The 24,533-nt window shown below is 44.0% G+C and overlaps 1 protein-coding gene across 1 annotated transcript; it reads left to right on the plus strand.

Annotated features, from left to right (window-relative positions):
* The first annotated feature begins 561 nt into the window (after positions 1-561).
* ATOH7 (atonal bHLH transcription factor 7) lies at positions 562-23,962 on the plus strand. The gene is made up of 2 exons (XM_082424622.1): positions 562-5,041; positions 22,928-23,962. The coding sequence occupies exon 2, from the start codon at positions 23,365-23,367 to the stop codon at positions 23,821-23,823; it is 459 nt and encodes a 152-aa protein (XP_082280748.1). The 5' UTR covers positions 562-5,041; positions 22,928-23,364; the 3' UTR covers positions 23,824-23,962.
* Positions 23,963-24,533: the final 571 nt, after the last annotated feature.

A 24,533-nucleotide genomic window follows, 5' to 3' on the forward strand; every position in this document is an offset into this window, starting at 1 on the left:
TTCTGTTCAGCATAGAAAAATTAGCTGTGCTCAGGTGGGAGCTGTTCAGTAAAATGTTGGTAATACACAGATTAATCAGCCATGATTTATTAATGATGAATTAATTACACCTGATTGTGCAGTTCTGCTAGCTAAATGGAGCTTTAAAGGAGTTATTTTATTAATCATCATGGTGCTAGTTGCAGACACTTACAGAAGGATCACTAATTAAACATGCAACCATATGCAAAACAAGTTGGGTTGCTGAGACCTGCAAGAATAAACCCTGATTTTTAGGGGAGCCAAAACATTTTATTTTATGCAATATTAGGGAGTTGGCTTGGCAATGTTAATCATTCACTGCAAGTTATTATTGTAATCTTTCCCAGCAGGGGTTGATCCCGATATCAAAAAGTATGTAACACTCTAGTGAGATTCTAGTAAAGGGGAAGATTGTTCAAGCCTATTTTCTCTTTTATACACATGCAAAATGGCTTTTGCTGAACAGAGACCATTGATTGATGGGATGGGACTTACAGCAGAGACAGTCAAAACCACAAACCAGTCCTTCGTGTCAGAGAGCATCAGGTGAGTGCGAGACTGAACTCTTGGAGACCATGAACACCCTGTGTATTGAATCACAATAAGAGGAGTCACAGCCTTGTACTATTGGAGCAGAGAAAGAAATGAGACTGTCCAGCTGAAGGGGCATCAGGTAAACTCAAGGATAGCTAAAGAATGGGAAAATTGTTTTCAATTTTTAGCTCAAGATAGATTAAAGCTGTTTCCTGACTTTTTGTTGTTATGATTATTTGTTTGGAGTTATGCAGCATCATTGTGAATAGTCAAGGAGGCACTAGCCAGCTTCCTCCAAGAAAGCCAAGGTGGCCAGGTGCTACCTCTCTCTGCACCTCAGGGGGCAGGCATGCTACTCGGGCTCAGCCAAATCAGAAACCATCTCCTGGGAATGTGGATCCTGAACAAGGGAAGCAGTACTGTAGAGGTGGCTAGAGACCTATACTATAGAGATCCATACTATAGCTCATTCTAGCTTGTTCTAACATTATTAGCTGTTCCACCATTTACTCAATCAATCCCCTCAGTCTCCTATTTTTTTTGGCTACGCCTCACGGCATGCAATATCTTATTTCCCCGACCAGGGATCAAACCCGTGCCCCCTGCAGTGGAATCACGGAGTCTTAACCACTGGACCACCAGGGAATTACCCCCTCAGTCTCCTATTGAAGACCTTTGATTTTATTTCCAGATGCTTTACCATTAGAAGCTGTACTGCAGAGAGCAACTTTATTTTCTATGTCCTGGTACTTTTATTTCTTTAGGATAGACTTGAGAGAGAGAGATTTCTGGTTTGAATAATGTGTGTATTTTGGGGGACCTCCCTGGTAGTCCAGTGGTTAAGACTCCACGCTTCCAATGCAGGCGGCATGGGCTCGATCCCTGGTGGGGGAAATAAGATCTCACATGCAAAAAAAAAAAGAGGAATGTGTGTGTTTTTCATTTTAGTAGCTATTGTCAGATACCCTTCCAAAAGAGACTGTAGCTGTTCATGTTGCCAGAGCACTGTATCCTTTTAACCACAACCCACCAGCAGAATTTTGCTAATCTGATAAGTGATAGCTTAGTATTACTTTGCATTTACCTGATTAGGAAAGTTAAACATCTTTTGTTACAGTAACTTGCTACTTATATTTTATCTTCTCTGAACTCTCTATTCATGTATTTTGCTTATTTTCGATTGCATTTTGTTACCAGTTTCTTTATTATGAACTTTTATGTGTCATAGGTGTGGAAATATTCTCCCCAATGTTTTGATGTATATTAAGGCAGTCATTATTATCCTTGTTTTATAGATGAGGAAAGTAATGCTCAGAAAGGAAATTGACTTGCTTAAGTTTACTCTGCTAGTGAGATGATTAGATCTGGATTCAAAACCAGGCTATGTGATTACAAATCTAGTGCCCTTGCTATACTTTAAGGAATATCCCTAGAGGGTTGCTTTGCTTACTGTCCTGTATAATGTTACCCCCAAGTTTAGAGGTATGCTCGGAGATTCTGTGGGTCCCCAGGAATTTGCATGGGACATATTGGGCAGGCTTGTTTCTACTCCACCTGGTGTCAGCTGGGGTGGTTCAAATGCAGGGCTGGGATCATCAAAGGCTTGTTTACACACGTTTGGAGCCTGAGTTGGGGACGCTGAAACAGCTGAGAGTTGAAACAGCTGAGAGCTGGAACAGTAAGGCCTCCTTTTTTTTTTTTTTTAATTTTTATTTTATTTTATTTATTTATTTGGTTGTGCCAGGTCTTGGTTGCGGCTGGCGGGCTCCTTAGTTGTGGCTCGCTGGCTCCTTAGTTGTGGCACATATGCTCCTTAGTTGTGGCATGCAAACTCTTAGTTGCAGCAGGCATGTGGGATCTAGTTCCCTGACCAGGCCCCCTGCGTGGGGAGTGCGGAATCTTAACCACTGCGCCACCAGGGATGTCCCCAGTTAGGCCTCCTTGAACACATTTATCTCTACATAATCTCTCCACGTGATGTTTCCAGCATGGCGGGTTTAGGAGAGCTGGACTTCCTCCATGTAGGCTTGGCTCCCAAGGCCCCAAGAAAGCCAAGTGGAAGCTGTCTCACCTTTTATGACACCAGGAAGTCACATGATTTTACTTCTGCTGCATTCTGTTGGTTGAGGCATTTATGAAGGTCTGTCCAGGCTCATGGGGCAGGGACACAAATCCCACCTCTTAATGGAGGATTGTTAATGTCACATTGTAATAAAAGCATATGAGATGGGGTATGTTTGACTGCAGCAATCTTTGGAAAAATACGATCTACCACAAGAGTGTTTTGGGGAATTTCCCATATTCTCGGGAAATTTGAGACATAAATGGTTAGCAAGAACAAGAAATACCTCCATTTAAAAGAAGAAAACTTGGTGTTAACCCTGAATCTTTTTTTTTTTAAATAGAGGAACAACAAATATAGTCATTGAGCCATCATCAACAAACATATGGATGTGTTTATAGGTCATCATCAAAAACTTATGAAAATGTTCTTAGCCTACTGAAGATACTTTCAAGGAACCAGAAACATTTAAGTGTCAGGTTTTATGGACTTTGTGGGCTCTCAAGCCTACTCTGCAAAGGAGATGGACCAGACTGGATCTGTTCCACACTCAGAGTGAAACAGTGTTCCTTGGCTTAGTCTTTACCTTCATCTGTTTGGGCTGCTATAACAAAAATACCATAGACTAGGTGGCTTATAAACAATAAACATTTATATCTCATGGTTCTGGAAGGTAGCAGTCCAAGATCAAGGCAGTGGCAGATTTGATGTCTGTTGAGAGCCTGCTTCCTGGTTCATAGATGGCAATCTTCTTGTCGTGTCCTCACATGGTGGAAGGGGCAGGGGATCTCTCTGGGGTGTCTTGTTTTTATAAGGGCACTAATCTGATTCATGAGGGCTCCACCCTCGTGACCTAAGCACTTCCCAGAGGCCCCACCTCCACGTACCATCACACTGGGGATTCAGTTTCAACATATGAATTTTGGGGACACACAAACTTTCAGTCTATGGCAGCCATTCTGGGGCAATGGCAGCCGTTCTGGGGCAATGCCTTGTAGTTACTGTTTTCTGATGCTGCCAAATTCTTCCAGAGAGGCCAGAGTGGCCATTGTCGGGGATGAGTGTTTTGGTTTTTTTTTAATATTTATATATGTGGCTGCACCGGGTCTTAGTGGCCACATGCGGGATCTTCGTTTTGGCGTGCGGGATCTTTTTAGTTGCGGTATGCAGGCTCTTAGTTGCGGCGTGTGGGATCTAGTTCCTTGACCAGGGATCAAGCCCAGGCCCCCTGCATTGGGAGCACGGAATCTTAACCACTGGACCACCAGGGAAGTCCCGGGATGAGTGGTTTATGACTTTGTGCAAGAACCGTTGAGGTTATCACAATACCTTTGGGCCAGGTTATTTTAAGTTACAGTAGACCGTTTGTGAATTTCATCAACCAACTGGAGGCTCTTCGTAGCTAAAGTCATGATTTCAGCAAAAAAGAAAAGAAAAGGTAAGTTAAAAGTGAACACCTGTTCTTCTAAAATTGCTCTACTGCAGGTACCAGCCCTCGAGAATTGGCAGATGGTTTTGTGTTTCTAAGCCTGACCTTAGCAGCCCTTCATCAATCTTAAGCTGATTGATTCTCAAGAAGGAGGAGACTCTGGTTTCCCAGGGTACCCAAGACACCTTTGATTTAGTTACTACCTGAAGACCAATTAATTAGTCCACACTGGTTCTCTCAAGTTTTCCTAACAAAGCTAGGAAATCCTGGGCACAGCCTGACTGGGGAGGCTTTTTACTAGCTCATTAATTACTGTCACCCTAGACGTGGATAATTCTAAAAGAAAGAAAAAGCATCATTCTGCACTGGGGAAGATAGGTGATTTCCAAGGCCTGCAGCTTACTGGCATTGTGATTCCTGTAGCCAAGGGGCTCCCATCTTTAAAAAACCTCCACGCATAGGACTGAAACTACCAACTTCTTTTCCCATTGCATCTTAACTCATGGCTGCCAGGGGAGCTTGTCAAACATGAGAGAATCTGCCCCTTGACTATCAGGTACTTTTTAGTTTTTAAATTTACCAGTGTTTACTTAAGTTATTTTTAAGTCAAATGGGATTGTACTGGTTTTTTATGACTGTATGGTTAGGTCACCCAGGCCACTCAAGGTGTCTGTTCTCTTGCTCTCTGTTCATCCCCTCGACCAGTGCCTGCTTCACCTATACCTACTCCCATGACTGACCTTCCTATGTATGTACTTGCCCCAGACCCCAGCTAGTAATTGTTCTAATCTTTAGATCTGACCATCTTTACCTGATAGCTTCTCAAAGGGGCGGTGAGGGGCGTGCCCTTCTGCTAGTTTCCCCGGTAACCAATGAGCCAACCTGATCTCTCTTCCCCTCCCCCGCCCCACGGCCCAGGAGCCAAGACTGCTGCCATCTTGCCCGCCAGCCACCGCACACAGTGGGGTCTTGCTCCAGGACCTTGCTTCAGACTTGTAAGCTCCACCATCCATCAAACCATAGATGTCTCTGCTGCTGACTCCAGGCTTTCTTGAAGTTGGGCAAGTACAGGGCTTGCAAGCCTGCAGGGTGCAGCCCAACAACAACATAGAATTAATTCATAATCAACTCTCAATTATCCTCTGGATGGATACCTGGGGATCTCACTCTTCTCACCCTCTCAGCTGGTTTCCCCTCTTCTGTCTCTTACCTGGACCCATTTCTCTCCTGGTCTCTCCTCAGTCTTTGCTCTTCATTCCAAGCTGGGGCCTAACTGGGAAGAGTCAGGGTGGGATGTGGGGGTGTGTTGTCAATGTGATAAGAAGTAATAGAACAGCATACTCATGTTAACCAGTAGGTGCTCTATGACTCTCCTCCTTTAAGAGGATAACCATAAGTTGACTTTTGCTACTAAGAACTTCCTCCTCATGGTCAATGTTATTTCTTGGTAGTGTTAAAAGATAAACTGGGGGCTCCCCTGGTGGCACAGTGGTTAAGAATCCGCCTGCCAATGCAGGGGACATGGGTTCGAGCCCTGGTCCGGGAAGATACCACATGCCGCGGAGCAACAAAGCCTGTGCACCACAACTACTGAGCCTGTGCTCTAGAGCCCGCGAGCCACAACTGCTGAGCCCGTGTGCCACAACTACTGAAGCCTGTGCACCTAGAGCCCATGCTCCGTAACAAGAGAAGCCACGGCAATGAGAAGCCCGTGCACTGCAACGAAGAGTAGCCCCCACTCGCCGCAACTAGAGAAAGCCCGCAGGCAGCAACGAAGACCCAATGCAGCCAAAAATAAATATATAAATTTATTTAAAAATAAAAAGATAAACTGGGGCATATTTTAAAATTTTAAGAGTTTATTTGAGCAAACATCTATTCCAATCAGGCAGTGCCAAACCAGAAGCGGTTAGGGGCACTTCACTGACAGGGGCTGGGGCAAGACTTTATTATCGAGAAGACTTCGAAGCAGAGCAAGGATATTATTTGATTGGCTAAGCTCAAACATCGTTTGGGAAAGCCTAGTTGGCTGTCTGTGCTTGGTTGTCCTTAGGTTTTGACTTTTTACCCTTGAGGCATTTATGGGCTTAGGTTTTGGTTTGCTTATGTAGCTAAGTATGAGAACCACCTGAGTCTAATGACCTCCTTGTTTATTTATTTTTTAAATTTATTTTGAAAGGCCTCCTTGTTTATATATATATTTTTATTTTATTTTATTTATTTATTTAATTTATTTATTTATGGCTGTGTTGGGTCTTCGTTTCTGTGCGAGGGCTTTCTCTAGTTGTGGCGAGCGGGGGCCACTATTCATCGTGGTGCGCGGGCCTCTCACTATCGCGGCCTCTCTTGTTGGGAGCACAGGCTCCAGACGCGCAGGCTCAGTAGTTGTGGCTCACGGGCCTAGTTGCTCCGCGGCATGTGGGATCTTCCCAGACCAGGGCTCGAACCCGTGTCCCCTGCATTGGCAGGCAGATTGTCAACCACTGCGCCACCAGGGAAGCCCGGCCTCCTTGTTTAATTAACAGTATTGTACACATTAAAAAATTTTTTTTTATTGTGGACAATTTCAAGCATGCACAAAAACAAAGCAAACATTGATACTATAGTTACTACTCCTGGCTTTCTTCCCTGCCACTCCCCACCCCTTTCACCCATCATGCAGCTTCAACGTTTATCAACTCACAACCAATTAATTATGTTTCATAGATGCCCCCCAAACCCAGGTGTTCTGTGTTTCGTGTTTGGGGTCACCTGAAACCCCATTTTCTCAGCTGAACATGCCCAGGAGGCAACCCTGGGTACAGCAGACTCCTGCCGGTCTGTGTCTTCCACTCCATCCTGTGGACTGAGGCTTGAGAACACCTCGAGTGTCACATTCTATTATATTGATGGGGAAACTCGAGGCGTCCTGGTGGCAGGCTGGACAAAAGGACAGCTGTGCTGGGCTGCCCACAAATTAGGGCATCTTTGGAGGCTGTCCTCCAATTCCCAGTTAATTTTTAGGAGAGCTTTAATTATGCCATCAACAGTCCTCACTTAAACAATCACACGCGCTCTGGCTGGGGGAGAAATGAGTGACTGATTAGATTTGCATAACCATTTACCCTAATTAGAATGTCAAAAGTTGGTGGCAAAGAGGCCAAGTTGTGCTGTGACTTAGTATCATTTTAATTTAGTCCAATTTCCTATTATTGCAACTGTCTTCCTCTTTGCATCTCAGATCCTCTTCTAAACGATTTGTAGCAAAAACAGAGTGGAAAGCAGAACAACTAATAATAACTCTCTTGAGGGCTGAACTCCTGAAAAACTCTAAAGGTTTCTTTCCTTAATCCAAACCATGATTTTAGTTTTCATCTAAACTTATAATTGCATGAACATTTAGATTTAGGTAATTTAGGCAGACACTTAGCTTTGAATCCAGAAGCTGCCTCTTTATGTGTTTGTGTGTGTGTGTGTGTGTGTGTTGTATAGTAGAATCATATAGTAGAATCATCTGCAGGTTGTGCCATGAGAAAAAATATTGTCTTTGAATAGTTACTTTTATTCCAATGTTTTAACACAAGGATTGGTTTGTAATAATAATAATTGTAAGATATACTCATTAATAGGAAATATTATTTTAAATAATGTGTAAAGCTTCTATGACACACGTTTTGAACTATAAGATTTGAAAACTACAAACTATACAGAACGCCAGGTCTCAGGCATAGAACCACCCTGACCCATTAGAGACCGTTTAGGCACGCATCGGTGGTTTCTGGGTCCGGCTGTTTTTCCGCCCTCATTCCCTTTTAGCATCAGGAGGCCACCTATTTAATTAGTTGGGGCTGGGAGCGCCTGTAATCTCTTGGGGGTAGCTTTAGCCCCAGAGTTGGATAAGAGGGTGAATCCATCCCCGGGGCGTGGCTGGCCTCTCCCCTGCAACATATGGGGAGCCCGCCACGCCTACAGCCCAAGTTCCAGCAGCAAGCAGGAGTGCAGTGGCCTTCCCTGCTGGGAACACTCCCTGCAAAGCCAAGGGCAGGTGGCGTCACTAGTAGAGGTCAAGCAATTCTTAGACCAAACAGCATCTGGTGAACTATGCCAATTGGAAATCAATGTCCCCTCCCCGGGTGGGGTTAATTTTATGGTTGTTTGCACAAACTTACAGCTCCTAATGGGCAGGGCAGAGCTCAGAGCATCCTCCCAGGATTGCTCCAATGGAGTCTGATGTCTTCGCTGCCCATCGATAAGCGAAATTAAAGAGTCTGTTTACTAGAGCCTAGTGTTGGGGCCTGGCTGTCAGGCCACGATCTATCCAAGACCTGGAGGTCTTGTGACAGGAAGGGGGAACCCTTCCAGGGCCCGAGAGTGGGCTGTTGTCTAACACTCCGAAATGAATTGTCCAAGGAGACACGTGAGCTGACAACGCAAGAGACGTTATTGGAAAGGGGTGCCTGGACAGAGAGCAGCAGGGTAGGGGAACCCAGGAGAACTGCTCTGCTACATGGTCGTAGTCTCAGGGATTATGGTAATGGGGTTAGTTTCCAGGTTGTCTCTGGCCAGTCATCTTGCTTGGACCATAGTCTTGACTCAGGGTCCTTCCTGGTGGCACGAGCATCTCTCAGCCAAGATGGGTTCCAGAGCAAAGGACTCTGGGAGGTTGGTCATCTCCTCCCTCTTTTGGCTCCTCCTGAATTCTCCCGGTTAGCTTTCGAGGCAGCACCATGTTCCTTATCAGGACCTCCTGATGTGAGACAACTCAGGCACGTGGGCCTGGCCAAGGCCGGTGGTTTCGGTCAACAGTTCCCTAAAGGTCTGACCACAAATGCGGTACATGTAAGCCCCCAAAGCTTTACCACAGCCTGAGGGAGACATGTGGGTTCCTCTGCCTATGCCAATATTGAATCATTATCAATGTTCCGACTCCGATTTTATGGTGGTTTAGAGGTTATGTTCTGCGGTCAGACAAATTCAGTTTCCATCACTCACCAGCAGAAGGACCTTGGGGCAAGTTTCTTAACCTCTCTGGGCCTCACATTCCTCATCTGTAAAATGGGGATAATAATTGTACCCACCTCACTGGGCTGCTGAGGGGATGGAATAAGATAATATGGTGAAAGTGTTTAGTATAGTGTCTGGTATGTGGATGTACTTTTAATACATCTTGGGTATTAAAAATGACAATAAGGATAATGATAATTCCGGCCAAATATGAACAAGATAGGCATGTTAAAATAGGCAGGAACAGAAGACTTGAGTGAGCGGTGCTGGTTTTAAAATCTTAAATTTTAACATTTTACCCTCAAACTCCACAGTCTTAAAGTTGTATGTGAATTATTTAACTTGCTCGTTTCTCCCTTGTTCTCATTCATGAGTCTTTCTTATTTTTCAACAAAGAGATAAAGATCAGGCATAACACTGTATTTTGATTCACCCTGCAATGAATGGGTTGTTGCTTTAGAAGCACTTCATGCCAGTCCCCAGTCCTATTAGAACCAGAACTCCAGGGAACTCAGCAACAGCCATGGCAAGGACTTCTGTTGTGTTTCTCAGGTGGATCATTCCCAGGAGACAGTTGGATAAGATTTCCAGGAGAGATGTGGAGAGATCAAGATCAAGTGCTTACTCACATGGGAGAAAAACTTTTGTGTAGCTGAGGATGGGGTTGCATTCTTCAGGGCCAGACACTCTGATGGTGCATGGGCCTGCCTGGCCACATGTATTCCAAGCTCTCCTCTCCTCCATCAGAGGCAATTTTATTGCAATAGACAACAAGGGAACAGGGGTGAGGAGCCCTGCTTCTGAGTGGAGCTGGGTGAGGAGAACAAGAGCGGAAGGGCCATTTCTCCCAGATGAAGAGAGAGCAGTGGTTGGCTGAGAACTGTGTTATAGCCAGAATCTCAGTTTCCATGAGGTGCCTGATTACTTTTTTTCTTTATCTGCAGTTTCTGCTGGATCCCCATCATTGGGGCAGGATGAAAGGGTCCCCCTTTCTCTAACAGACACAAACTGCAGTGGCTTCTAGCTCACAACCAGCCCCCCAGTGACCATGTGACTGTTTCCTAGCCATAGCTAGAGATGCCTGACAAGCTGGCCAGTCCATTTCTCTCTCCCGGGTATTTGAAAACTTGACTGGAATAGACAAGCAAGTTGGAGCAGAGTCATCTCATGATAATGCTCCAGGGCCAAGAGCAATGGCTGCTAAGGTCCCAGGTCACCTTCATTCACATCCTGCCAGAGAATGGGTTGTTTAAGTTTCCTTTGATTTAGTGAGCTACTCCTTATATCGTTCCATATCTCCTCTTTTGCTTAAAGACTGGTTCCACTTTCTTTTTTTCTTCTGCAAGAACCTTAAGTGATGTTACCTACTGAAAACTTAAAAAAAAAAAAAAGCAGAGAGGGATAAGTTTTGTACAATAAGTTTGTGGTGTTTGCAAGTGGTTTAATCCAGAATCTTTGGGTTCTCCAACCTTGAGAATATCATCATAACATAAAATTTCCCCCACAAAAGGCATCTTCAGCCACAAGAGCTATAAGGCTGCATGGAGATGCATGTGCCAGATGGTTAGCCAGCTGGATCTGTTCTTTGGCTAAGCGATTTACATCTGTGTCTGGTAACCTGGGATTTAAATTTGTGCCTACACAAAATGACCAAGTGCACTTCCTCAAGTATAGGTGACACTGTAGCGTTAATTTTGCAAGTGCTAAAATCTCTGAAAAAAAAGGCCCCAGGCTCATCTAAGCTGCACAAACTTGTACGGCTAAGTACATTTTTAAAAAATGAATTATAACATTACCTTCAGTGATGAATTGAAACAGCCTCGGCTGTGTGAATCATCCAGTGAAGCAAGCCATGGGTTTCTTACAGTTATTACTGGAAATGGCTTCTTCCATAGGATCCACGCTTCTAATCCACATTCGGGCACTGATTCAGACTAGGAAGGCTCTGGTCTCATCTTCTGCAAAGGGCTTCCTCTGAGGATCCAAATGTGAGGTTGGGTCCATTTATCAGTGACATCTTTGAAGCTGGGCAAAATCCCTGAGCAAGAGATCAAAGTCTCCCTCCTAGCTCCCTCAAATAGGGAGATTTTCATACGATGTCACCAAGGGGTGGCTAACTTCGTAACAGAGCTAAAGACACGAATCCCTGTTAGGGCCAGTTCAATTCCTGCTCTTTTCTGGCCATGGAGTGCATCCTCCCCCTGTGGACATGACCAGCCTCCACCCAGATAGCCGCCCTCGGCACAACCCATCCTCACTTCTGCAGGAGCCACTTGGAGCATCCGTGGTCTTGCTTTAGCTTATTAGACTTCACATAATTCACCAAAACTTCCGCCAGCTTCCCGGAATTTTCATGTTTCCACGTCATAAGTTAGCAGTTAGAGCCTTCTCTTACGGAGCTCCCTGCTTGAGGACTCTAGGGCCTTCCATTTGTCTCTCTAAGTCTCCCACTCTTCCTCTCCTCCCCACACGGTAAAGGGACTGGGATCAGACCAGGGGGAAGCAGTTAGGTGGGTCTCCAGGCAGGTCTTGGATAAAACCAGAAGAGAGTTGGATCAGCTTCAGAAGCAGACTTGGTGGTTTGATTGAACTGGGTCACCTCCTTGACCCCAAGGCACTGATGCTGTCCACCAGCACCTGAAACCTGAAGACACACACTGCTACTGTTCTGAGTTATGTCCCCATTTCTTTTTTTTTTTTTTGGCCCCCAGGGTGGCATGCGGGATTTTAGTTCCCAGACCAGGTATCGAACCTGTGGCCCATGCAGTGGAAGTGCTGAGTCCTAACCACTGGACCTCCAGGGAATTCCTGAATTATGTCCCTGTTTCCAGGCCAGTTATAATGAACCATAATATCTCCATCACTCAGCTTCAACAACTATTAACTCATAGGCAATTTTGTTTTACCTATACTTCCACCCATTTCCCTTTGCCCTAGATTATTTTGAAGCAAATCCCACACATTATATAATTTCATTTGTGACTATTTCAGTATGTATCTCTAAAATATAAGGACTTGCGTCTTCCCTGGTGGTCCAGCAGTTAAGACTCCGTGCTCCCAATGCAGGGGGCCCGGGTTCGATCCCTGATCAGGGAACTAAGATCTTGCATGCTGCAACTAAGACCCGGCGCAGCCAAATAAATAAATATTAAAATATATATATATATATATAAGGACTTAATGTAACCATGATATTTTTATTACACTGAAAATAATTAACAGTAATTCCTTATCAAACGAGCAATCAGTGTCCAAATTTCCCTCATTGTCTCATAAATATTTTTAGAGTTGGTTTGAGTCAGGATTCAAACAAGATCCACACATTGTACTTGGTTGATGTGGTTCTAGCGTCTTGTTCTAATTTCCTAGGTTCCCTCTTCACTTTTTCTTCATGCAGGATACTTGTTATCAATGTGTCAGTTGTCCTACTGAGATTCTCAGTTCTGGATTTTGCTGATTGCGCCCCCCGCCCCATGTGGTATCTCTTGACAAGTTTCTGTGTCCCCGGAAGGTCATGCAAATTGATTGTTCGAGGTGGAGGCCTAATAAGATTCAGGTTCAACTTTTTAGTAGATACACCAGGTGCTGTGTTTTTCCATCAGGAGGTATACGATGTCTGATTCTGTCTGTTTCTCTCTCTTTTTAGTGGATTAATTGGACAATAGTTAGAAGCATTCAAATAACAGTGGTAGGTTATTCACGGGCATGTGTTACTACCAGGCCTTGGGCAATGAACTGTGGGTTAGGCTGGAGTTTGAATCTTACCCTGCCACCAATGCCCTTCTCTCTGTTGGCACCTCCTTTCCTGGGTCCCTTTATGTACGGTCAAATTCTGGTCTGGCTGCCAGCTGAGCAGTGATCTCTGACCATCCTGCTCACCGGCCAGTTTTTTGCCCTGAAAGTTTTCTCAGCCCCAACAGTCTCCTCCCAGCACATCCACCTCACCCTCAGCACTACCTGGAGTGTCTGCATGCTCACAAGTCACTTTATAAGAGAAATCTTCAGGACTCAAAAGAATGCCTAGAATGTAGAAGAGAAGAGGTTGGTTCCTTCATTTCAAAATAGCAAGTTAAACTTTTGAGTGTAAAGACATACAGATTAAAAAAAAAAAAAATACACAGATATTTTTAAGACGGCCTTTTCCTTAATGTAAGAGTGTGGACTCAGGTTGCATTTTCCAAAAATGTTTTCTGTGGGTACTGCTCTCTGGATATCCTCTGAGATGAAGAGTTTCCATGGCCACATAATTTAGGAAACTCTGCATTTCCCATTCTGAGAAGGACCATGATCATAGTAAAGCCTGTGCACCTTTGTTTAAGCCAGAATTTCCTTTTCTTTATTGAAGGGTAAGAGTTTCAGGACACACTTTGGGAAACATACTTTGGGGGAACAAATAAAGCTGATCTTCTGGGTGAAGTGAGGCATGGGAGAAAGGGGGCACCGAAGGTTGGAAACAGCACTCTGGAATTTCTCTGACCTATTTGAGTATGGAGACACTTGGGAGATCGAATTGGTAAAAGATTCTTATAGTGGGCTTCTGCAGAAAACTTGTGTTCCAGGGTGTTTCTTGGCCTAAAGTCATCAAGTAGTTAAGTAAACTTTTGGCTTCCATCCGAGATGACTTACCTGCATCCTGCATGACACCAGGGAGCATGGAGGCATGAACCACTGTAACCTGGGTCCCAATTCAGTGTTCATCAGTTAGTAGCAAAGCAAACTTGCTAGGGTGAATCAAGTTACCTAGATGACCTAGAGTGACACATTATATGGCAACTGGGCATTAGCCACTGGGGAACAGGACAAGTGAGCTGAAAGGAAAGGGTTGTGGGCATTACTTGTATTCTGAGCACTGCAGTCAGCAGTGGTTTTATGACTGGCAAAGCGTCAGGTGCTCAGTTGTCTGGTCCACTGAAGCCTCAAGAGCAGGCAGCGGCGGGGAGGTGAACATGCAAGCAGTGGAAGGCTGGAGTTGGAAGAGCCGACTCAGTGGTGAAACTGGCCTGCGAGGAGGATGGTCAGGAGCCCAGTGTCAGAGGGGTATTGCCAACTTAGGCTCCTCTCCTTTGGTACTGACTTCTGAGGATCTGAGATTGTGTGAAGAGATGCAGAAGCAGGAGGCTTTATGTTTGGCGAAATGTGGAAATGATCAAGTGGTGGGTCCTGGGGCTCCAGAAGAATGTGTAGGATGAAGCAGGCCCCTTGTCCTCTTCTGAGAGAAGAGCAAGTGACCAGTTCTTGGGAGAAGAGAGCTCATGGTAAATGAGGGACCCCACTCACCAGACTGAGGGTCGTACAGGCTCCAGGAACCCAAGGAGGGGGGCACACAGTGACACAGTGGGAGACGGGAAGTGGAGGGTGAGGGTGCTGCAGAAGGGTCCAAAGAGGAAGGCTGAGGTCAGTGAGTCCTTAGAAGCTTCTCATCCACCCCCAGGCACATCAGACACCAAGCTCAGCACTAGGTACTAATTCTATACCAGTAGCGGGAGATGGTGCTCCAAGGAAACCTCAGACTTGGTTCGCAGAAATAGTCTAATCGTGCCTGCCAATTACACGCCCCACTGCCTACTGTTTAGCAGGGCTGAGACTTGCTGGGACTGACACAGTGCTGTGAACATGTTACAGCACTTTAATGAAGGTCTACTATGTGCCAGGCATCCTTCTAGGCACTGGGGGCACAGTGATGAATAAGTCTCTTTCTCTGACATCAAAGCTCTTCTAGGCAAGACTCAGTGCAACACGGAGCATGGGCTCTAGGAAGAAAGAGAACTGGGTTTCAAATCTAGTCACTGGCTGTGTAGCTCAGTTTAACCAGAGCCCTCAGTTTTCTTGGCCACAAAATGAAGATTGTAACAGTCCCTACTCAAAAGATATGATGAGGCTAGGAACTAAGACCTGGTAAGCATTTGGTGTTTCCCATAGGTGTTAATTTTTTTATGGTGATGATATTGGTTTCCTTTGCTTAAGATCAGCCTGAGTAAGACCTTCAGTCAACAACAACAGCAAATATGTATTCACTGAACACTCTAGACCCAGATATCTAAAATTTGCCCCTTCCCTCAAAAAAACTTACAACCTATCTGGAGAAACAGAAAATAAATTCATCAGAATATAGCAACAATACCAAGTTTTAAATATCCATGAGGGTAGAGATTTTTGCAGTGCGGTCAACACTATTTCTAGGGCTTACAACAGTACCCAGCACATAGTACGTGCAATACATATTTGTTGAATAAACAAATGAATGAAAATTAGTTTGAAACAATGAAACAAATTGGTATATGGTTGCCAAATGAATAGAAAAGAGTATATACTACTATGACTACCAATGTCGGACTCCGCTTAGACAGAGCCTAGGAATCTGATGGGTACAGATATCTGGTCAGCTAGGCATGATTTCTTTTTTGCTCCCCACTCAGGGGAAGTCAGTAGGAGGCAGGAAAGTAAGACTCAAACACGATGGTGAGGAGGGACAGGGACACAACCTCAGAATTAAAAGACCTGGGTGTTTGGACATTTAGAATAACTTGTGCAGCCAAGCTGCTGAAACTGCACAAGGAAACAAAAAAGCAACACCAGCTCAAATCAACAGAAAACCGCTTCCCCTTGGGGCATCAGCGGCTGGCCTGGGCCGACGAGGCCTCTGGGCTTTTACTCTGCGCTGACTCAGGTACTGCCTGAAACCTGGATTGTAATGAGAGCCACCCTTTGGGGGAGTAAGCCACCTGCTCACTGTGAAGCAGCAGATATCACAATTTCAGAGCAGAAATAGAAGCAGCAGGCCTGTGGTCCCTGCCTTTGGAGGGCACAGTTTCCCCCCAAAGAGTCCTATGAGCAGGAGGAAAAAGAGCTGTGTTGCTAAGGGGGACAGTTTCTACTCTCCCTTTGTGTGTGGGGGTCCCTTCATCTCCCTTTTCCTCCTCCCTTCTTTTCCTTCATTCCTTCAACCAGTATTTCTTGAGCATCTGTTATGTACTAGACACAATTCTAGATACTGGAGATATAGCTAGGAACAGTACAGAGGAAGCCCCTGAATTCCTGGAGTTTCTAAACAAACAACTAAGGACATACAGCATCAGATAGAGCAGGAGCTGAGTGATACAACGGAGCCAGCCAGGGAAGATCTGGGGAAATGGCATTTGAGGCTGGGGGAGCAACCAGTGAAGGAGCCCCAAGCTGTGGGTGAGTGTGGGCAGTGGAGGGGGAGTAGCCTTTTGAGCGGGCAGCAGTAAGAGAGGTAGCCGAAATCCTTCTTCCTCCAGAGCACAGTGAAATCTCCTTGCTCTGAGCTCCTAATTGTACTAACTATGTATTGCCTCATGCCTAGGACAGTGGTCCCAACTTTTCTGCTCAAGTGCTCCTATCAGTTAAAAAAAAAAAGCATTGGTATATACTCACATATAAATATATGTATTTATGTTTTGTACACTATAAAACATACCCTGAGACAGAAATGAAAAGAATGAGATAAAATAAATATCAGCAAAATTTCTAATCATTTCCCATACTCTAATGGACTATCTAGTGCACCTCTTGGGGGCCATGACCCTGGTTTACTACTCAGGCTAGTCTTTTTTTTTTTTTTTTCTTTTTTTTAAAGCTTTTCTTTATTATTATTATTATAATAATTATTTTTTGGCTGCACTGCAAGGCTTGCCTGATCCCGACCAGGGATCGAACCTGAGGCATCGGCAGTGAAAGTGCCAAGTCCTAACCACTGGACCGCCAGGAATTTCCCTCAGGCAACTTTTTTGATGTGTCTTGGATCTTATCTCCACAACTAGATGGTGAATTCCATTAGGCTAAATGCGGTCTTATCCTTGCTGTTGCCTGGCACAGGGCTGAACAGATGGAAATAGTGATTACTGTCCAAGAGACAAAGGTTCTAATTCTGGCAGACACATAGACTATGGGGCACTAGTGTGGAGGGTCTCTGTGCAGGGATAGGTCCTATGGCCTTTCTGTGGCCAGGTGAAAGATTCCTTGTATCAGTCAGGGTTCAACCAGGGAAGCAGAGCCACTGTGAGTATTATAGAAGAAGGAATTTATTATAAGAATGAGTCCTTACACACTTGGGGAAGGAGCTAGGGACATAAAGTTCCAAAAAGGGTTGTTGAAGGATGAGAGAACAGTCGCTAAGCAGCCCTGGCTGGGCTGAATGAGTCAGAGCTTGCAGGGGAGTCTGGAAGCCAAGCATGTCCAGCTGCAGGAGTAAGACTGGGTGGGGGCACTGGTGCAGAAGTCCGCTTCTTTGAGGCCACCGCCTCTATGCGTTCACGTGAAGCATCTGATAGTGGGCCTGCGGCCGCTTTTGGTCAGCAGGGCCGGTGGTTGGGGGGGAGCACTGGATGCAGCCTGAGAAAGAGCAAGGACAAGCTGGAATCTACCAGCACCTCTGCATCTGTCCCTCACGGCCTCTAATCTACACTGATCTTCAGACCATGGTGGCTTCACTTCTGCCTCCCAAGCTCATGCAACTTCACTTTTGCCTAACTCAAACCCAGAAGCACACAGGGAAGGGCATTCTAAAAAACATAGCTCCCAGCCCAGATTTACCATAGAACAGTCCAGCACACCCCTGAGACTGATTCCCTTTGTTATGCATCTATCTACGTTCATGAAAAGAGACATCATGATTATTACTTTTTTAAAAAAAAATGTATTTATTTAGGCTGTACCGGGCCTTTGTTGCAGCACGGACTTCTTAGTTGCGGCATGCATGTGGGATCTAGTTCCCCAACCAGGGATCAAACCCAGGCCCCCTACATTGGGAGTGCAGAGTCTTATCCACTCTGTACCGCCAGGGACGTCTGAGAAACATCATGATTATTGATTTATCTTCTCAGATACCTCAGTTCTAGGAAGGGAAGGACCCTGGATGGTGAGTGCAAACATTTCAGTCACTGGAAAAGTGGAGCATCTCCTGAAAATTAATGCTTTAAAAATATGTCTGTCATTGTGAGATTGAACCTCTAACTACAGTGAAACCACCGAATCTGCTACCCAGTAAGGCCCTGAGCTGCGTTGTTTTAGCCTCTGATATTTCAAACTTAGATTGCTCCAGTATCAAAGGCAGAAGGAACTCCTTTGAATTTAACCTTGTCTCCCGTCCCTATTCACTCTGTGGGTCAAGCACTGAAGAGAAAGGAAATAAAACAAAAATGATCTGGATAATTGCAACAGGTCATTTTGTTTATCTAAACAAGCACCTGTATTGCGTTTAATTGTATGCCAGGCATAGGTCTAAGTGCTTTACAAAGAGTAACTAACTCAATCCTCATATCAATTCTATAAGATCTATTATTAACCCTCCTTACAGATAAGGTAAGAGGCTTAGAGAGGTTAGGTAAATTGCTCAAGGTCACACAACTGGAATTCACATCACGCTTAACTGTAGCTTTTTTTTTTTTTTTAATTGGAATATCGTTGATTACAATGTGGTTAGTTTCAGGTGTACAGCAAAGTGAATCAGTTATACATATACATATATCTACTCTTTTTTAGACTCTTTTCCCATATAGGCCATTACAGAGTATTGAGTCGAGTTCCCTGTGCTATACAGTAGGTCCTTATTAGTTATCTATTTTATATATAGTAGTGTGTATATGTCAGTCCTAATCTCCCAGTTTATCCCTTCCCCCTTAACTGTAGCTTTATGTGTAAAAGGTTCAAAAATTATTCATTAAAGTCAAAAGCTGCAGAAACTGATGATGAATTCATTTTCATTATCACTTGTATAGTATTAGATGTCATTTAAAGAGTGACTTTCTTAGGGACCTGGCAGAGGTCTTTATTTAATAAAACCTCATTTAATGCTCACTACTGCCCTGCGAGGTATGTATTATGATTCCACTTTGCAGATGGAGAAATCAGAGAAGTGATTTGTGCAAGAGTACACAGCTAGTTGAAAGGAGATCCAGGATTCAAAACTGGCTTCAAAGATGCTGCTCAGCCCAGACACTAAGAGGAGGCTAAGATCTACCACCCAGAGTCCAAACCCTACAAGTCATTCTGGCTCTTGGCACCAGAAACTAAATCAGACTCCCAAGCCCGAATTCTCAAGCAGCATGTGCTGGGGGTTGGAGAATCAGCTGGGGCCCTTTAGTGAGCCCGTATTTTCTGGAGGTGAGAGATCATTTCTGGGGCCTAGGACAGGGCCTCCCGTCTTATTCATCTCTCTCTTGGCCCCATTGTTAGTCTCTGTCCCTTCTTAGTTTCTTCCCTCCACTGGGTTTTCTCTTCCCTGGATCGTTGAGGGGCAGGTGACAGAGATGCAAGACTTTGCCTCTCCCTTCCTTTCTCTAAACACATAAATCCTTTTGCAGTTTTTTCCCCACTTGGTAACACATAGCACATTATAAGATCACAAGAATGTTTAAGACCTTGCACTTCTGGTCTTTAATGAAATATAAGTGGAACTCAACTTCACTGTTCCCTTGTCTTTTGCTGGCTCACCTCTGCTGCCTTTCAGGTACTCAGAGTCCCCCAGTTGCCATGCTCTCCAGAAGCAAACCCCATTCCTCATTTTCCGTATTTTTTTTTGCAAATTCAGAATGAACAAGTGTTCTCCTCTCTTTTAATTGTGTGTTTCTTTGGAGAGTTTTTATTTAGAAAATTATAGTTTTGGATAATTAAGAAACGTTTACCCTTTAACCTAGTCTAGCCATTTAATGTAGTAATTTCCAGCCATTGATCTTTTACCGCTAAAATAATGTTTCTCCTACTTTTCTGCTCCTACAGGTGTAAGCTCTTTCTATCTTCCACTGTCTCCCATCTCCATCTGCCAGTTTTGATTTCTGGCCAACCCTAGACATATAGTAACTGCCAATTCACCTGGTAGGATCATGCCCTCAGTATAGAAACATGGTAGAAATTAGTCTGACATGCAAGTTCTTATGGCTCAAATGGCTATAGATGTGTTTCTTGATAAGAAAGGATCAATTCTTCATTCAAAATGTGGATCTAATGTGTATTCTTTACAAAGTGAGGGAATGTAAATTATTTGTAAAGGTTATTCCCTGGCAATACACGCATTCTGATTGGCATTTATCTATCATTTACGTAACATTTTTTTCAGCCACTCAGGCTGGGTTGTTTATTACTTGTTATTTTCTATGCACTGTGCTAGACACTAGGGTTATGAAATAAATGACACTGTCCTTTAAGCACAAAATTTCTAATTCTATTCCTGAAACTTTTACTAGTGACTCTGCTGACTTTGGGAAGTCATTAGTGGATCTCAGCTGCCCCAGTATAAACTGAGGGGCTTGTATTAAGTGATCTCAATTTTAAAATCTCTAAAATCAGAGGCTACAGGAGATTTGACTTCTTAATTTAGTCACTCAGTTGTTCAGTGCCTTTGAACCTAATGTTTAGTCTCTGGATCTCAGTCTCCTCCTCTATAAAATAAATGGAAGGTATTAGAGCAGGTTTGGAAACGTGTATTCCAAGGAACTTTGTTAAAAGACCTTTCTAGGAAGAAAGGGTTCTGTGTTCGGGAAGGTCTAGGAAACTATGGAGTCAGAAGGTTTCTTTACTCCAGGACTTCTCAGAAACTTTACTATACCAATTTTGCTTCATGACTCTAAGCAGGAAAATAGCAGACGTTTTTCCCAAATTTACTTGACAGTGGAATCCTTTTCCCCCAGAAGCATCTTTGTAGTACTAATAAATTGTCCTTCAGAATACATTTGGGCAATGAATTACTATATACCTTCTAAGGCCCTTTATTGCAGCAATACTGTCTATCCTTGGATCAATTTCATGTCACAGATATCTGCTAGTTTGTTCTAATATAGCTGTGTGGTGTGCACACTGCTGGGCTTCCTTTTTCTCTTCAAGTTGTGTTTATAATTCTCTTGGTGCACAGGCTATAATCTCACCAACCCTGAATACATGGCCTGCAAAATCATGCATCTCATTAGCAGTTTGGTCAATAGTGTCCAGAACAGTACGTTTTTTAGGGAAACATTCCAAAGGGTAGCACAGAGGAGGCTCCTTGGGGGAAACAGATGAGATAAATGAACATGAGAAATAATAGCATTAGTAGGGCTGATTTCCGTGAAAACTCAAAAAAATGTATTTGACATTTTGATGACTAAACATAGTCTCTCCTGTCATAGGACTGCTGTTCCTGACCAAGACTGTTAAGAATCAGAGTAATAGAGCTGAGTGTCTCCATGCAAAAGTCTGTGTTCAACATCTGTCATGCTGGAGATCATTAATGTCCAATTGCATTCTATTGTCTTCATGTTACTCAACTTCATTTCATTGTCATTGCTTCAGCTGGGGATTAATCAACTATTTATGGGAAGACAGGACTTGGAGTCAGGGCAGTCACAATGGGGTTTTAGTCTCAAGCAATGGTAAGGGAAGTAAGACACAGTTAAAAGACTCCTGATTTGTGGGAGCTTGTTGATAATTTAATTAAACAAAAATATCTGAGAATAATGCCTACATAATCCATATTTCAAAAGGAGAAAGAACAAACTTGATCTTAGTAAAGAATCCAGAAATGATTCTGGCTTGAATCTATTTGGAACTGGTTTCTTTGCCACTTTACTCTTCCTTAAGATCTAGAAAGAAACTGAGATAAGAGAATCAAGTTAATGGTTTCTCTATAAATCAGCACATCACTATCAATAGTGGAAATCATGCTTCATTATTGTTCCTGAGGACAGTTGACACAACTGAAACATCCAAGTAGTATGACATATTTATAGCTTTATGAGGTGGGGGAAAAAGTCTTCCATTAGGAATTATTTTTTTAAAACCTCACAAATCACTTAGATATTCCCATTTTGTACATGTATGCACATTATGATTAGTTTTATTAGATTTAAAAGTCAAATTAAATAATTAAGTGATTATCATCTCAATATATGTCCCGAAAACATTTATAAACCGGTGTCAGGGGGAATTGAGTATAAATTCTGAATTTGCCTAAGTATCCAAGCTCACGCAATCCAATTATATAGTAGAATAATATACATCTTTTACATACACATTAATATCTCTTTAAAACCATTTTTAAAATTGAAGTATAGTTAATTTACAATGTTGTGTTAGTTTCAGGTGTACAGCAAAGTGATTCAGTTTATATATATATTCTTTTTCAGATTTTTTTCCATTATAGGTTACTACAAAATATTGAATATAGTTCCCTGTGCTATACAGTAGGTCCTTGTTTATCTATTTTATATATAGTAGTGTGTGTATGTTAATCCCAAACTCCTAATTTATTCCCCACCCGATCCCCTTTGGTAACCATAAGTTTATTTTCTATGTCTGTGAGCATATCAATATCTTTTAATATGCTGTGATAAATTATTCTGCAGAAAACAGCCAAATTATTTGCACAGTAAAATTTCAGGTCTGAAATAATATTAGGACCTACTAGTTTGTCCCAACTTGCTTAATAGCTAAAATAAAATGAATATACTCAATTGAATACATTCAATCAGCATTGTGCAAAATTGCCACACATCTTGACAAAGCGAAATTTTCTGGCACTAAACGTCTATATATCTTAAAATTCCAAGACCAGCATATTCACACAAGTGATTTCTAATAATTTAAAACCCTTGGTTCAGTTTTTGATAATGTAAGCTGCTCGCTGATATGGGAGAGGATGAACCAAGCCCTCCGCCCACCCCCAGCTTGTTATTCTTTTGGGGACAGCCCGGCCACTCCAGATGGTGGGTTAGTGTTGGACATAGCTTTGGAGAAACTTCCAACAGACGAAGGCTGTAATGTCAGGATTTTGCCGTGCGTCGTCCCCCTTCCCCCCTGCAGTTCCCAGGGTAGGAAGGTGCTGAGATGGAGGCCGAGGGACGCCCGCCCACCTGCCACCACCTGTTTCCCTCCTTCAGCGCTCTGCTATAAATTCTCCTCCTTCAAAGATGCATCCAGCACTCTCCGACAGCTACTGCGGAAGAAGCGCTCCTTTCCTCTCTAAGCTTGGGGAAAGATTTTGTCTTCCAGAAAAGAAGTCTCGGGCTTTCCCAGAGGACTTGAAAGACATTTCCCGAACCAGCGACACCAATTCTGCTGCAGGAAAGTTCCCTTCTCTTTTTCAACTTAACGTTGGGAAAATGACTTTCTCTTCCACATCTCAATTTCCCCTAAACTTTGGCAATTGAAGAGACATCAGTCTGGCTATCCAATAGGACAGAAGGCGGGGCACCGCACTCCCACTACAAACTTCGAACCACACGGTTGCTTTGTGCATGACTTATTTGCTAAGAAGAGCCAAGTTGCAGAGAGGCTTCATACACCAGCCCACGCACAGGTCCTGAGCGGACCGGAGAGCTCGGCGCCTCTCTCTTTCCGGCGGGGGATGAAGTCCTGCAAGCCCAGCAACCCGGCGGCGGGAGCGCGTGCCGCGCCCCCGTGCGCGGGCGGCGCCGAGTGCGCGGGCACGTGCTCCGGGGAGGGGCGGCTGGAGAGCGCGGCGCGCAGGCGCCTAGCGGCCAACGCGCGCGAGCGCCGTCGCATGCAGGGACTCAACACGGCTTTCGACCGTCTGCGCAGGGTGGTACCCCAATGGGGCCAGGATAAAAAACTGTCCAAGTACGAGACCCTGCAGATGGCGCTGAGCTACATCATGGCTCTGACCCGCATCCTGGCCGAGGCAGAGCGATTCGGCTCCGAGCGGGACTGGGTCAATCTCCACTGTGAGCACTTCGGCCGAGACCACTACCTTCCGTTCGCGGGCGCGAAGCTGCCGGGCGAAAGCGAGCCCTACGGCCAAAGGCTCTTCGGCTTCCAGCCCGAGCCCTTCCAGATGGCCAGTTAGGACGCGCGACCCTGTCGGCATGAGACGCCCAGTGATCCGCGCTTTGGAGCCGTAACCTTCCCCCAAGTAGCTGGTCGGGCTATCGGTGGCGTAGGATGCATTCTTGGAATAAAATTAGCAAATTTCCAGGTTACTTTTATTCTCATCTCCAGTCCTAGGGACGCAATGACTTTATTGCTTTTCTTTTATTCCTCCTTAGTATGTTGTAGATTTCATTAATGGATCTTGGAATGGTTTTGATTGCTGAAAGTGATGCCCCCTCCCCCTTTTCTGGACTACCTTGAGAGAAAACAATCTTAAGAAAAATAGGATTAGCTTATACTGCAGGTTTAGTCCTCAGTTTCTTAAACTTTGTAGGTTTGTCCTGTTAGGGTGAAGTTACAGTATCTATTACTTGTGTATGCTTAATACAGAGCTGCCTTCCTGTCTTGTAAATGCAGTTATGCTTAGTGCATTGTGTGTGCATGCATGAAGCAGTAGAAAGTTTTCTTTCTTTCCTTCTTTTTTTGGTAGAGTACATGGGCGTGAGTGCTCTGTATTTTTTAAAACTGTGTATACATTATTAAAGTATAGATTTTGTAAAATATAATTAAAAACGTGGGTTTGTTTTTCATGCCAAGTGCCCTGCTAGTTTCCTGACGGCACTAAAGGCCTGTTTGTTTTGGGGGGGTGATGATATACAGTGCTTATCTGAGTAAAGATGTGGAGTG

This window comes from Balaenoptera physalus (assembly GCF_965194825.1).
Source record: "Balaenoptera physalus genome assembly, chromosome: 14".
Taxonomy (NCBI): domain Eukaryota; kingdom Metazoa; phylum Chordata; class Mammalia; order Artiodactyla; family Balaenopteridae; genus Balaenoptera; species Balaenoptera physalus.

Excerpts from the sequence above, each read along its gene's own strand:
- ATOH7 (XM_082424622.1), top strand. The coding sequence starts at position 23,365 with ATGAAGTCCTGCAAGCCCAGCAACCCGGCGGCGGGAGCGCGTGCCGCG.